Source organism: Homarus americanus, unplaced genomic scaffold (assembly GCF_018991925.1).
Source record: "Homarus americanus isolate GMGI-L3 unplaced genomic scaffold, GMGI_Hamer_2.0 scaffold30858, whole genome shotgun sequence".
Taxonomy (NCBI): Eukaryota; Metazoa; Arthropoda; class Malacostraca; order Decapoda; family Nephropidae; genus Homarus; species Homarus americanus.
Window position 1 is genome coordinate 1,923,014 of NW_024737697.1, and position 16,592 is coordinate 1,939,605.

Genomic DNA, 16,592 nt, shown 5'->3' on the forward strand with positions numbered 1-16,592 from the left:
ACTCTGCTGTCTGTACTCTGCTGTCTGTCGTAACCAAAACTCACCTTGCATTTACTGATACATTTAGTCAACTGAGAGTCAATTTATCTATATTCTCTCTATAACAACAGAAGTAAACTGAATAATTTTATTACTTCTATTAATATAACTAATTTACATTTTAACTTGATTAAAATTATATTAACAGGTTTGATTAACATTTATTCACGTGATATAAAAACTTGTAGTGTAAACTCACTTCACTGTTGAACAAACCTAAGTAACAAAATTGTTGAGTGTAATGATCCAGCTGGTCACCTTTAGATTCGCTCCCCCCCGGCTTATTTCTTCTGGGGATTAACCACCCTAATACTAACCCAACCTAACCTAACCTAATACTAACCTAACCTAACCTAATACTAACCTAACGTAACTTAACTTAACTTAAAGTCCCCCAGGTATAGCGTTAGTGTGGTTAACCTTCAGGTAGCATAAGATGGGGGAGAATATTCAAGCTATCCAGGTGTTGGTGAACCATTCAACACTGTGCCTTATATACGATGTAAACACAAGTATACAACTCAATACACTCGCTTAAAAGACACCTCAACAATACCCAGCTTATAGGGATCAGTTACGTGCACTAATTGGTGGAAATTTTGAGGAATGAATGCACAAGGAAGGTGACGACAGTGGTGTTGGAAACGATAATAATAAGTAAGATTCAGTAGCTTTTAATGGTGTCATATCCTGTTCTTTCTGCGATCATTTTCCCACCCTGGTTCATGAGTCTATGATGTCTGTCTTTTTGGCTTTTCTGTTTTTGTGGATTTTTTTTTTCCTCAGATAAAAATATTATTTCTACTGAGATTGGCAAAAATGTGTGTGTGTGTGTGTGTGTGTGTGTGTGTGTGTGTGTGTGTGTGTGTGTGTGTGTGTGTGTGCGTGTGTGTGTGTGTGTGTGTGTGTGTGTGTGTGTGTGTGTGTGTGTGTTTGTACCATGAACTCATACCTGTAATAATGCTGAAGCTTTTAAACAGTAGTTAAGTAATCCCTGACCTCATAAATCCCCCTTCTCCTACTTGACACTTCAGCTCAACCCCCCACCTACCTCCACATACTCCTTGTCTGCAGGTTCAAGTGTCCAGCGGCATCCTATCTGGTTAAGCAGACTTCCTTCCTTACACCCTGGCCCCATATTCGTCCAGTTGGGTCACCAACTGGGGCCATCTACGGGGATCCTGGCCAGGTCATAGCGGGAGGAGGGACGACTGGAACCTCTCCCACTACCCTGGCCGTCCGGTCGCAGTTTGAGTCATTTCCACCTCATATCCCACCGTCTAGGAGGAAAGTGTTATTGGGGGGGTGTAGAGGTTCCGGAGAAGGGGGGAGGAAGGAGCAAAGTGGGGGGGGTTGTGTGCGGGAGGTAAGGGAGACTAAATGGGCGGGGCTTATGCTGTGTGGTAGCCTGGTAGGCGGTGCCTGCCTCATATACACACGTGGTTGGACTGGTCGGCGCGGGGGCTACGTACCAGCTGCCAGTCAGTAAGTGCTGAGCCGCGATCGTGCCTTCATGTGCCTTCTCAGAGCTCTCGTTTTTTCGCTCTCACGAAACTCACTCGATTGTCTCAGGTAATCTTAGTGCATGTGTATTTATGAGAACCTCCCTCTCAACAGCTCGTTCACTGGTGTCTCTCAGCTCAGGCTACTGGACGAGCAAAAAGTCAGGTGTGCAACACTGATGGTGGAAATTTTCTACGAGCGTCTTATTATTTACATTAGTGTTGAGTGTCGTGGGCGTTGCGGAAGTTGTTACTGTGACTTGTGGCAGAAGGGTGAGGAGGATGGAGACAGGAGGCGAGTTAAGAGGCGCTAATTTGGACAGTGCACACCTAGGCCTCTCTTGTGCCGCCCACCGTCACACTATGGTACATACCAACGAGGAGAACAACGGCTGGTGGCGATGCAGGAACCGCTAGTCACTGGCCTACTCACGTCCCTCGTCTCCCCTCCTCCTCCACCACCTTCTGCTGTTACAAAAATAGTATGAATCAATATGTAGTTAACAGGGCAAGTCTTACTGTGGCTGGACCAGAAACTCCTAAGAAACAAAACAACGGCAATAATCATAAATAAAAGTGAATGAAAAAAAGTACTTACAGTAACATCAGTATATAATAGTAATGTAATATAGAAGAAGTGTATTTTGCGTGTTGAGTCTGTAGCGTCAGTTTAGAGTGAAGTGTTGGGTGTAGAGGCCCGGGGTCAATGGCCCCTCGAGTACCTCCATACTAAGTCAACCTTAGCCCTCAGTCGTACCCTTTCTGGTATACCTGCAGGGTCTTCCATTCATGTTTTATTTATTTATTTATTTATTTGTACAATTTCAGTTCACTAAGCCCCTTTTTTTCTTGGAATGAAAATGACAGATTAATGAACTTAACGGTGGTATAACTTCAGAGATGCTTCACTTGAGTTGTGTGAGCGTCTAGAAGATAAATGCACTTACGCTGAATGTGTGATAAAGTGACAGTGTTGAGTGTCGGTGACGGGTCTGTGTAAGGTGACACGCCAGCTGATCCTGCCTGTTGTATCACCTGATCATCACCCCCCCAGCCCCTCCTGTACCCCCGCTGGTCACAGCAATTTACAATCTAAGAATATTATGAGAACAAAGAAAGAAACGATGTAGCAGCTTCTTATATTTAAAGTGCGACAGAAAGAAGTGTGTTGGGAATGCTTAAGTCAATCTTCACATACGAGAATTACCCGTAGTTCTCCTTCACCAGTACCAGGATATTAGTGTATAAAGTTTCATAATGACCTGGTAACGTAGTGAATCCTCGCACAAGTGAGAGCAGGTGTGGTGGGCCACCTGCGAGAGGGTGCCCACCTCTTGTGCCAAGATGGACTCCATCTGGTCCACTCGGCGGTACGCTCCAGTTACCGTGGACATCGACCTTCTCACGCTAAAGGGTAAGAAGATCCTGAAGGCGGCGTCGGAGAAGACTAAGAGGACAAAAGCGCCTCAACACCTGCAGAAGCACCACCCACATCTGCAGATACAGATGGACCCGGCTGAGGGAGAGCCTCTGAAGCAGACCATCACCGACCTCCCGGACATTGCACCGTAAGTTATTGTCTTTCTGTAACAAGTTTCAAAACACTTCAGTACTGTGCTGTTGATAAGAGAAACCTCTCGCTTAATCGGTGATGAGTGAAATGGACCACAGTTTCAATAGGCCTCAGTTTTGAGACTCTGGAACTGGGTTCCATTTGATCAATAGATCTCTTTTCTCGTGTAGTTTGTAAGATCACTTCGTGGAATGTTCCTGTGGTGGAAACGGCTTCGTCACCACAGCAAAACCTGTTTAGGAAAGAGAGTTTAGGAGACCGTCAGTGAATTATAAACTTGGCGTCTTCACTATCTCAGCTGCTTGTCAGAGTTCACAGAAAACATTTTAGAATAATACTTTGTACAGCTGACTACATGAAATAAATCCACATTACCTGTAAACAGCACATTAATTAATTTGCTAATTGGGAAGATGTGTCGGTTTTCTTGTAACTTATCGCTCAACTTACCTTGGCTGGCATCTCCTTCGTGGACGACACAAAAAACTGGGAGTCATAAATACACAAGGCACTTTCCATGGTCTTCTAACTAACATTTGCGACGTGACAAACTTCTCTGTGTCTTATCAAGCGTTACTTACACATAATCCTATGACCTTCCCTTACTTTCCTACTCGATAACGTCAATCTCTGCTTTCCAAGAATTTTTTTTTTCTTATTTTCCTCATCTGGGTCCTCATAACTAGTTGTGCACCGGATAGGGTATCCGGCATGATAATGACAAATATTCACTATCAGGCTGGGCCCTTTTCTTATCAGGCCGGATATATTAGTCATTTGATTGCAAAAGGTTTTCCCTCAAGTAAATTAAGTCGCCCGGTGTGAACCAGAGCAAAATTTTTACAGGTGTCCAGACCAAAAAAAGGCGTTAGAGGGACTGTGATTTTATTTTTAGAAGAATATCATCCATCCTTTTCAAGCTGACATATATTGTAAAAATTTAAAACATCCTGGTGTTTAAAATTATAATAGTCTTATCCACTTTGCGACCATTATGGAGAGCAGCATGTCACCTCGATAAGGCAACAACCGAGAAGGTTTATCTTCATACAAGTCCCACACTAGGAGTACAGTCTCTCAGAGTAAATAGATGATGCTGGTAGAGAGTTGCTTCAGCATTGGCAATTTATCTTCTGTCTACTCCTTCAGAGGGCGTTAGGTTAGGTTCCATAAAGCGGCCAACCTATTCCACTGACTCAACTCAGGACACATTGACTTACGATGCTTTACTTCCACCTTATGCCGTCTCACCTGATGTCTTCTCGTGTATGATCCTACCATCTCCCTTCACTACCTTATTTCCCCTAGACCGTCTTGCCTCTTATTTCCTGAGACCCCTTAGTCACTTCCTTATTTTCTAAGGGCCACCAACCAGTCCTCATCTCGGAACAACGTTGTTCTACCTCCTGTCCTCTCCGGAACTTGAGTTTTTATTCCGTGTTTTCAAGTTGGTTTGGATCACCTGAAGATTAAACACCCAACTTAAATTTAACCATCCTTACAGTAACCTAACCTAACCTAACCTAACCTAACCATCCTTACGCTAACCTAACCTAACCTAACCTAACCCGATGAGGTAACGTTAAGGTGTTTAGTCATCAGGTAAAATAACCCGGGGCTAATCTTCTGGTCACCAGTTTATATCTATATTTTTCCAGGAAAGAAATAAATTATTGGCGATATTCTTTACAGAATTTAACAAAATGAAACTTGCTGCATTTTATAATTAATTTACGTTCACGTTTGTATTAAAACTTTTAAAATATATCGAAGCAGCTTTTATCGTGTGTGTGTGTGTGTGTGTGTGTGTGTGTGTGTGTGTGTGTGTGTTAGAGAAACCATGACTGTAACTGAGGACATACATGAGAGAGAGAGAGGCAGCGTCTGTCTGTCTCTCTCACAGTGGACAGTAACCAGGATATATCCATTGTATTAAATTCCCTTCTTATATAACTCGGCAGAAAAAGTCCACCAAGATAAGATATATAATGTCCTTGAGGGGTCAGTGACCTTGTGAAACCGTTCTGAGCTTAACAGTGAATAACAGAGAGCAAATGGTAACTTGATGGCCCCACTTTTGAGATATAAAGTGAGTATAATTTTATGTAGCTCTTGACTCTCCTTCTTTATTAGCTCTTATAGGGAATAATTTTGACCACATTCCCGCAACGTAGGTAATGGAGTGTGACCTTGATGGGCGGTGACCTGTATTGTTTAAACCTTGACCTTGGTAGATGTCAGTGAGGTTTGTTTATGCCAAATGGGTACATCCTGATCCCCCTCCATGGTTTGTTGAAGTGAGCGATGCACGCGGACACACGCACATACACACACATGCTGTACACTCACACTCACACACGCACACACACACCACACATATATTGTACACACACACACACACACACACACACACACACACACACACACACACACACACACACTCACACACACACACACACACACACACACACACACACACACACATACTGTACACACAAGGGATTACAAATGACCACACCGAGCAATAGTTGTGTGCGTTAAGGACTTACAGACTCTTATGTCACACTTCAGGGAGACGGACGGTGATTCAGGGGTATTCAATGTTGTTACACCACAGTTTAAGGTTAAGCGAGAGACCGTGTGTGTGTGTGTGTGTGTGTGTGTGTGTGTGTGTGTGTGTGTGTGTGTGTGCAAGCCCTCATTTCAATTCATTCAACATCCGCATCGCGTTTCTAGTTGTGTCTGATCAGTGTTTTTGAACGAGGTAAAAAGTTGTTTTAATAATTTTATTTCCTTCGGTTTAAAATATCTTATACCTTATAATATATTTTAAATATACTGATTAAATAATTTTTACTCTCACTAGTTCTTGTATTCCTCGTAAACTACTTTAATAATAATAATAATAATAATAATAATAATAATAATAAAAATCATTAATACTCCAAGTGTTAATAAGATCACCTAAACACGGTAACTAATATCTCTCACATGTTAGCCGAGTTAAATTATCTTGTAGGTGATAACAGCTTGACAATCATAGTGTAAAATATGTCTGAAAGACGAGGCAACTTAGACACAGATATAACACAATGGCGGTCACTGACCCCTAGCCGTGTATAGCATGGAGGTCATTGACCTCTGGAGGTATATAACATGGGAGGTCATTGACCTCTGGAGATATATAACATGGAGGTCATTGACCTCTGGAGGTATATAACATGGGAGGTCATTGACCTCTGGAGATATATAACATGGAGGTCATTGACCTCTGGAGATATATAACATGGAGGTCATTGACCTCTGGAGATATATAACATGGAGGTCATTGACCTCTGGAGATATATAACATGGAGGTCATTGACCTCTGGAGATATACCTGTATAACATGGGAGGTCATTGACCCCGGGGTACATCGTTAACATTGGAGGTCATTGACCTCGAGATACATCGTTAACATGGGAGGTCATTGACCCCGGGGTACATCGTTAACATTGGAGGTCATTGACCTCGAGATACATTGTTAACATGGGAGGTCATTGACCCCGGAGTACATCGTTAACATTGGAGGTCATTGACCCCGGGGTACATCGTTAACATGGGAGGTCATTGACCCCGGGGTTCATCGTTAACATTGGAGGTCATTGACCTCGAGATACATCGTTAACATTGGAGGTCATTGACCTCTGGAGGTATATAACATGGGAGGTCATTGACCTCTGGAGATATACCTGTATAACATGGGAGGTCATTGACCCCGGGTACATCGTTAACATTGGAGGTCATTGACCTCGGGGTACATCGTTAACATGGGAGGTCATTGACCCCGGGGTACATCGTTAACATTGGAGGTCATTGACCTCGAGATACATCGTTAACATGGGAGGTCATTGACCCCTGAGTACATCGTTAACATGGGAGGTCATTGACTACAGGATTAGTGCACTGTAACATGTAGGGCGTCAGGCTATCAGTTAAGACAATATTTCATCCATCAGGCGCTAACACACATGTCATAACGTGAGGCTAACGTACTGTACCTCTACTGTCTTAGGAATAAACAGATTTTTGGGGGGAATGCAAAACAAACTAACGGAGAAGGAATGACAAAAGGAAATAGTTTGTAATCCTTCTGTGGTAATCTTGAAAGTTTTTTCTTAAGCACAGTATTATTTATTCAGGTTTTCGTTAAGTTGCAACAATGAAAGTTTAGAGAAAGTCAAGATTCCATCCATGAGAGTGTGACAGATATGTAAGATTTTCACGGCCTTGGTAGTCAAGTCGTGGTTCACCAGACGACACAGTTGATTTTTTTCTCTCAGGGGTATAAAGATATTAGCGATGACTGCCTCCGTCTCTCTTTCTCTCCATCCCTCTTTCCCTCTATCCACCCCTCCCTCCCTCCGTCCACCCCTCCCTCTCTCTTTCTCTCCATCCCTCCCTCCCTCCATCTACCCCTCCCTCCCTCTCTCCCTTCCTTTCATCACTGGGGCCGCATCCGACGCCAAACACAAAACATTGGATCAGATTTAACGTAAATTCTAAGCAAATATTCACAACACTTCACAGCCCAAATCACCAGGTGTGTCTTGCGCGAGTACACCGTCACATTGGGTAAGATATTCCTCAAGCAATATATATACAGAAACTCAATAAATAGCATTAAAAGAAATCTAATATACGCAGTTTAATTCAGTTTAGAACGAGGGTAGTCTGCCAGTCGGTGAGTCACGTTGAGCAAGGTTGAGCAGGTAGGTAGGTCAGATGAGGGGGGAGGTGCTGACGTGGGGTGACTCCTGTGTAATAAGAAAATAAGAACATAAGAAAGGAGGAAACTGCAGCGGCACTATTGGATCATACTGGGCAGTCCCATTTACATTCAACCCCTATTGCACATATATCCATCCAACCTATGTTTGAAGCTATCCAGCGTATTCGAGTTAATGATGATATTTGGTAACTTGTTCTACTCGTCCACTTCTCTATTTCCAAACCAATGTTTACCTATTTCGCGCCTAAATCTAAATTTGTCTTATTTAAAACCATTGTTAGGAGTTCCCTCCTGGCTGGATAGTTTGAGTACCTTTGTAATGTCCCCTTTGATCAGCCCTGACTTCCATTTATAAACCTCTATCATATCGCCCCTCACTCTACGTCTCTTGACGGAGTGCAAATTAAGATGCCTTAACTTGTCTCTGTATTCAAGGTTCCTAATGCCCGGGATTAGCCTTGTCACTCTCCTCAGAATTCTTTCCAAGGATTCTATATCCATTCTGTAATACGGTGACCAGAACTGAACTGCGTAATCCAAGTCAGGTCTCACAAGCGCAAAATATAGTCTTAGGATGACCTCGCTAGTTTTGTAACTAACACTCCTTTGTATGAACCCAAGTACTTTATTAGCCTTGTTTCGAGCAAAAACACATTGTTTACTTGGCTTTTTATTCCTACTTATCATTGCTCCTAAATCTTTCTCGCAGTTGGATTTCTCAATAACATCGTTGTTCATCTGGTAACTGGTTTCCCTGTTTACATCTCCTATACTGAGTACTTTACATTTGTCCACATTGAATTTCATCTGCCATTTTTTCAGACTATTCGAAAAAAATTTTTAGATTTAATTACAAAAGGCAAGTATGAACTTTTCATACTACCCTGTTGGGCGCTGTAAACGCTTCTGCGCTTCACCTTGCACAGGATGTAAGGGGGTGCCCAATAAACTAGCCCCCTCGGGGGCAAATCTGAAATCTGATTTAATTACACGTCCTTTTTTTAGTTTGATCATGAAATTTACTTATGTTGCTGTCTACGCCGATTTCTACGTCGTTTATGTATATAATAAATAATAATGGTCCAAGTACTGAGCCTTGGGGTACTCCACTAGTGACGTTGCTCCAATCGGATTTAGTGCCGTTAATGCTCACTCGCTGTTTCCTGTCCAGTAACCACGCCCTAATCCATTTTAGAATATCTCATTTAATGCCATGCGTCACCACTTTTCTTATTAGTCATTCGTAAAGAGAGGAGGGAGGGGAGGGAGGAGGAAAGGAAATAGGGACGGGAGGGAGGAGGAAAGGAAATAGGAAGGGGAGGGAGGAGGGCAGGAGAGATGGGAGGATAGGGAGGAGGAAAGGAGAGATGGGAGGGGAGGGAGGAGGACAGGGGAGATGGGAGGATAGGGAGGAGGAAAGGAGAGATGGGAGGGGAGGGAGGAGGAAAGGAAATAGGAAGGGGAGGGAGGAGGGCAGGAGAGATGGGAAGGGAGGGAGGAGGGAAGGAGAGATGGGAAGAGGGAAGGAGGGATGGGGAGGGAGAGATGGGAACACTATCACAATCTTTTCAGCATACTTACCATCCTCTCATTACCTGATAAAATCCTCTGGTCTTACACGATAATGAAGAGTTTCATAACTAGCCTGACCTACTTTAGGCGTAATTTACATATCTTAAATCTTAAACGACGTCTTAATGAAATAGAATTTTTTTTACCATATATAAATTAATTTTCATTGAGTTGTAGTCATGAAAACAAAAATATTATCCCTATTTAACGGAACACACACACACACACACACACACACACACTCACGGAAATAAATAAAAACAACAACACAAGGAAACCATTATGTTATTTCTTTCTGTGTGTGTGTTTGTGAGTGTGCGTGTTTGTGTGTGTGTGTGTGTGTGTGTGTGTGTGAGTGTGTCGTGAACTTGAACTTGGCCAGGCAGGCAACATTGAGACAGGATGAGGAACTCCACTGACACTACTCACTATTCTGGCTCACTGACTCCTTATCTCCTCTGCCTTATCAACCAGTGACTAGGGAGACCTTCGCTGATAAGGCGCGCCATGGGTGTCTGTGTCAGATTTAGGGGATATGGCAGTTTTGTGTCAGCGAAGGGTCTGTGTCAGATTTAGGGGATATGGCAGTTTTGTGTCAGCTAAGGGAATATGGCTATTTTTGTGTCAAATTTGGCGAATGTGGCTATTTTTTGTGTCAGATTTGGCGAATATGGCAGTTTTTATGTCACATATGACGAATATGGCAGTTTTGTGACAGATTTGGCGAATATGGCTGTTTCTGTGTCATATTTAAGGGTCATGGCAATTTTTCTGTCGGATTAAGGAATATGGCAGTTTTTATGACAGATTTGGCGAATGTGGCTATTTTTGTGTCAGATTTAGTAATTGTGGCAGTTTTTGTGTCAGAAATAGCGACTATGGAAGGAATCGTAGGGTAAATATTTATCGTATAGTGAGATATTTGACCGTGAAACAGACGTCTAAGAGTGCCTTAAGCTCGTCTCCAAACGATGTCAATAATGGCCAGTGATAATAACAAACAAAAATACATACCCAAGAACATTGACCTTGTGTGTGTGTGTGCAGGAATGTTTCACACCTTCTGATAAGCAAGCCTCTAGTCTGCCTAACTATGTATTGTGTTCACAGTGTTGACCAGCTTTGTTCTCTCAGGTCACCCCCATCACTAACACACCATCACCAACACACCATCACTAACACACCATCACTAACACACCATCATTAATACACCATCACCAACACACCATCACTAACACACCATCACTAACACACCATCACTAACACACCATCACTAACACACCATCACCAACACACCATCACCAACACACCATCCTAACACACCACCACCAACACACCAACTAACACCATCACTAACACACCATTACCAACACACCATCACCAACACACCACCACCACCAACACATCATCACTACCATCACTAACACACCATCATTACACCATCACTAACACACCATCACCAACACACCATCATTAACACACCATCACCAACACACCATCACTAACACACCATCACTAACACACCATCACTAACACACCATCATTAACACACCATCACTAACACACCATCACCACACCATCACTACCATTAACACACCATCACACCATCACTAACACACCATCACCAACACACACCATCATAACACACCACTAACACACCATCACTAACACACATCACTAACACACCATCACTAACACACCATCACCAACACACATCATTAACACACCATCACCATCACTAACACACCATCACTAACACACCATCACTAACACACCATCACTAACACACCATCACTAACACACCATCACTAACACACCATCACCAACACACCATCACTAACACACCATCACCAACACACCATCACCAACACACCATCACTAACACACCATCACCAACACACCATCACCAACACACCATCACTAACACACCATCACTAACACACCATCACCAACACACCATCACCAACACACCATCACCAACACACCATCACACCATCATCACCATCAACACACCATCATTAACACACCATCACTACCATCACTAACACACCATCACCAACACACCATCAACACACCACCACTAACACCATCACTACCATCACTAACACACCATCATACACACCATCACCAACACACCATCACCTAACGCACCATCACCAACACACCATCATTAACACACCATCACTACCATCACTACACACACCATCACTAACACACCATAACACACCACCATAACACACCATCACTACCACCACTAACACACCATCACCAACACACCATCACCAACACACCATCACTAACACACCATCACTAACACACCATCACCAACACACCATCATTAACACACCATCACTACCATCACTAACACACCATCACTAACACACCATCACTAACACACCATCACCACCACACACCATCACCAACACACCATCACCAACACACCATCACTAACACACCATCACCAACACACCATCATAACACACCATCATTAACACACCATCACACCATCACTAACCCACCATCACCAACACACCATCACCAACACACCATCACCAACACACCATCACTAACACACCATCACTAACACACCATCACTACCATCACCAACACACCATCACCAACACACCATCACCAACACACCATCACTAACACACCATCACCAACACACCATCACTAACACACCATCATTAACACACCATCACTATCAGAAACATAATATGATGTTGAAAATATTAACAATAGTGAACCAACACACACACACTATTACACCTTTGTTGTCGTCATTGATCGCAAACCAATCTCACCCAGCACACATCGCTCCCCCGTGGTAAACTCAACAGACGAAAATTCACAGTGAAGCAAGAAGAGCAGTTTCTCTTCTTAGACTTCATATACAGAGACTACAAGCCTGATAATGTCTAAAAATTTAAAAGACGATCTCGCAGACACTACGTAAGCTTTCACTAATAACAATATTATCTTTAGAAAAGGGAGGAAGCTTGGTTAACTTACCTCCTTTGTTGTCATCCGGGAACGCATGAATAAACTTCGACAAAATGCTTGGGAAAATATGGAGTTAGCCTGAATTAGCATACTTGCTTGAGCGAATTCCGGAAAGACATTAAGAGAATCATATTAGGGACGTCTACCATCCAGATCTGCTGTGAAAAGTGAATTAGCTGATAATAAAGTGGACTCTAGCTGTAATATGTTACCAACCAGAAGTCAAGAACTTATGGAGAAGATATCTATCACGAGAGAGAATAATCTCATTATCTTTATGCTGGACAAACAGCACGATGAGTGTGATGATGTTCAATATACTGAGTGGGAGCTTGACTCCGCCCTCGTCAGGGGTAGATCCACCGCCCTTGGTGAGAACGGAGTCACCTACAATGTCATTAGACTCCTAGAAAGTGTGCCTAATAAGCCATTATTGACACTGTACAATATGAGTCATGCCACAGGTCATAGAATAACATTGTTGTGCCAAAACCAATGTCGGGACAGTCTGATGCCATTCGTCTCATATCACAGCCTAGCTGCCTGTGTTAAACCCTCGAGTGGACGGCTCTCAGCAGATTCCTATATTTATTATTATATTTGTATTTATTTATTTATCATTTCACAGTTATCAGCTTACTAGCCGTTCGGCTATTGGTTGTTCTTTGTTACCTAACCTAAATGGCTAATGACAGATGTTTATAACTGCAATATTACATTCCTAACTGTGCATCGGGATGAAATACACAGATACACCACATTTCTTGACCTAAAGGCAGCATTTATTTTGCTAATGGGCAACTCATATTGTGTGAACTAGCCAAGATGGACATAGGAGGTCGTCTGTTACACAAGATAGTGGCAATATATCTCACCAACAAAAAGGTTGCTGCACTGTTTCACGGTTAAAAAAGTGTAGTCAAAGATATGAAACTTGGCACCCTGAGGTGGGGCATACTCAGTCCAAGTTTATTCAGTGTACTCATTAATGCATTGTTAAAGTCATTCCCAGACAGCCCCAGCACAGTAGAAGACAGTGTCGTACAAACTAAAACTCGGCGTGAACCATTGACACGCAGCCTGTGAAAACCTTAGTCTCATCATCTCCACTGAGCAAACTAAGGTGGTCAGCCAACAAACTGGATGTTATTATTTCTGATAGAACTAAATGGATCCAAACAACGACCTGTACAAAACTGAGACACAACAGCACTTCCACCCTGACAGAATGTTTCCTTAGACATCACAATGCCCACATACCCGCCCCAACGATTGGCTGTATCTAGCACCGCCAGAGTGAGTGGCCCTGAAAATAACATTGCTATAAATGTTTTATCTACACACACACACACACACACACACACACACACGTTCCAAATTTAGAAACGTCCATTAATGAACCCTGACATAGCCCATCAAGGCTCTGGCCGTCTGTTATGTAATATAAATATTTTGTACTGTTATTAACAAGTAAAATACAGGAATTTATTACAATATTAAAGCCATGATTTGGCGACTTGGATTTTGAGAATTTAGAATTTTGTTAAACCTTGATATAAAAGCGACTACGTGTATACTTAATAAGGCTTCTTTTTGTCTTAGCTTAAACAAGAACCCAATGTACTGAAAGTTTTATGAGTTTACAGAGTTTATTAGACCTTAAGTTCAATAGTTTGGGGGAATCAAAGTTCCTAAACTTAATTAAGGTGAATAATTAAACTTTCCAGGGTCTACGAACTGAAGTTTATATACGTACTGAAGTTTAATTAAGGAGGAAGAGTATACTGTACGGCCTGAAATTTTTAAAGGGGGAAAGTTTACACGATGAAGTGTCTAAGAAGGGAAAATTTACATACTGAAGTTTACGGAGCTTCAGTTTAAGGATTTAAATTACCTAAATTTTTAAGAAAATAATCTTTAAATATTGAATGTTTTAGGAACTACATTTTAAGGGCATTATTTTTATTAATTATGGTTTACGAAATTAAGGTTTAATGAGCCTTACTTTAGGGAATTTTCCTGAATTACACCTTAAGAGGAAGGAGTCTTAATGTGTAAGTCATGAAAATTCCCTAAAATAAGGCTCTTTAAACCTTAATTTCATAAGCTAATTCCTTATAAAAAAAATCCCCTTAAAATACGTTCCCTAAAACACTTGATATTCAGTATTTTACGTTCGGGAATTTTAGGGGATGAAGAGAATTTTAGGGAGGGAATTAATGCCAAGGGAGAGAGAAGAATTTAGGGACCGTGAGACTAAGAGCAAGAAACTAGAGAGATAGGGAGATAGAATTTAGAAATAGTGCTTAGAGAGATTAAATTTTATTGAGTTAGAAAGAGTTTAAAGAAAGAAAATCCAAGGAATCAAGTTTAGACATATAGAGACAGTAGAGAGAGATAGGTGTGAAAGGAGAGAACTTTTGAGAGATTTAGAGTCAAATGAGACAGACTGAGGTAGAGAGAGGTAGAGCATCACGTGAGGGGGTTCAGCTGGTGGTGGTAGCGAGGGTCACCGACTGATACACTGTCCATCATATTTCATCATATTCTCAGGAGATTGTGTGTGTGTGTGTGTGTGTACGGAAGTGAGGCTTGAGTGTGCATGTATATGTATGTAAGGTGTGTGTGTGTGTATGTATATGGAAGTGTGATTTTATCAAGATATATATATATATATATATATATATATATATATATATATATATATATATATATATATATATATATATATATATATATATATATATATATAGGGTGTGTGTGTATAGATCATACACAGTTATCCCCGCCTGTTGACAACGTCGTAAAAGGTAATACGTTAACCCCGATATCAAGAGAACAATGTACCTGAAACCTACTTTGCTTATATCCGTCTGTAGCTGACCTGGGAGTTTCTTGCCCTGGGAGCGGCTTGCCCTGGGAGTTTCCTGCCCTGGAAGCGTCTTGCCCTGGGAACGTTTTCTCCTGGGAGCGTCTTGCCCAGGGAGTGTCTTGCCCAGGGAGTGTCTTGCCCAGGGAGTGTCTTGCCCAGGGAGTGTCTTGCCCAGGGAGTGTCATATGTTCACTGAGTCAATAGCTATCTCACAGTTGGTTTTGGTGACGTCATTACGAAAGGTCAGAGGTCAGGGGTCATTTGTTTGATATTCGTGGTTAGTGGATTTTTTCCCTTAGTAAGTCTTATGTTCCTTAACGCAGCAAATGGCTAATTCTCAGTTACTCTTATGTCTTGTTTATTCTCTTTTCGTGTTCACAAATATACCTGTCACATATTTCCCAAGAATATAAGATGTCTGAGTGTTTTCTGCATTTCCCGGATCCCGTGAAAATTACCCACCCTAGTTTATTTCACCACAAAATTAAGCATCCTAACCTAGCATAACATAACATAACCTAACCTAGCATAACATAACCTAACCTAGCATAACATAACCTAACCTAACCTAGCATAACATAACCTAACCTAACCTAGCATAACATAACATAACCTAACCTAGCATAACATAACATAACCTAACCTAGCATAACATAACCTAACCTAGCATAACATAACCTAACCTAACCTAGCATAACATAACATAACCTAACCTAGCATAACATAACATAACCTAACCTAGCATAACATAACACAACCTAACCTAGCATAACATAACCTAACCTAACCTAACCTAGCATAACATAACCTAACCTAACCTAGCATAACATAACATAACCTAACCTAGCATAACATAACATAACCTAACCTAGCATAACATAACACAACCTAACCTAGCATAACATAACCTAGCATAACATAACTAACCTAGCATAACATAACATAACCTAACCTAGCATAACATAACATAACCTAACCTAGCATAACATAACCTAACCTAGCATAACATAACATAACCTAACCTAGCATAACATAACATAACCTAACCTAGCATAACATAACCTAACCTAGCATAACATAACATAACATAACCTAGCATAACATAACATAACCTAACCTAGCATAACCTAACCTAACCTGCCTCCCCAGGTAACGTTAATTTACAGTGAGATAAAAAACAACTTAAACATAAGTAAATGTAACCTGGGAATTAAACCCTTGAGGACGATGGTTTTAAGCTACCATACACGACGGGTTAAA

The 16,592-nt window shown here is 41.6% G+C and overlaps 1 protein-coding gene across 2 annotated transcripts in view; it reads left to right on the forward strand.

Moving 5' to 3' along the window:
* The first annotated feature begins 1,506 nt into the window (after nucleotides 1-1,506).
* LOC121873533 (ABC transporter G family member 14-like) overlaps nucleotides 1,507-16,592 on the forward strand; it is a 52,277-nt gene continuing 37,191 nt past the window's right edge. Inside the window, exons 1-2 of one of the 2 annotated variants that reach the window (XM_042377148.1) lie at nucleotides 1,507-1,611; nucleotides 2,370-3,109. In XM_042377148.1, coding sequence (XP_042233082.1) covers nucleotides 2,886-3,109 — 224 coding nt within the window. In that variant the 5' untranslated portion in view covers nucleotides 1,507-1,611; nucleotides 2,370-2,885. The remainder of the gene's footprint in view (nucleotides 1,612-2,369; nucleotides 3,110-16,592) is intronic. The other variant, XM_042377149.1, reaches the window with a different exon arrangement.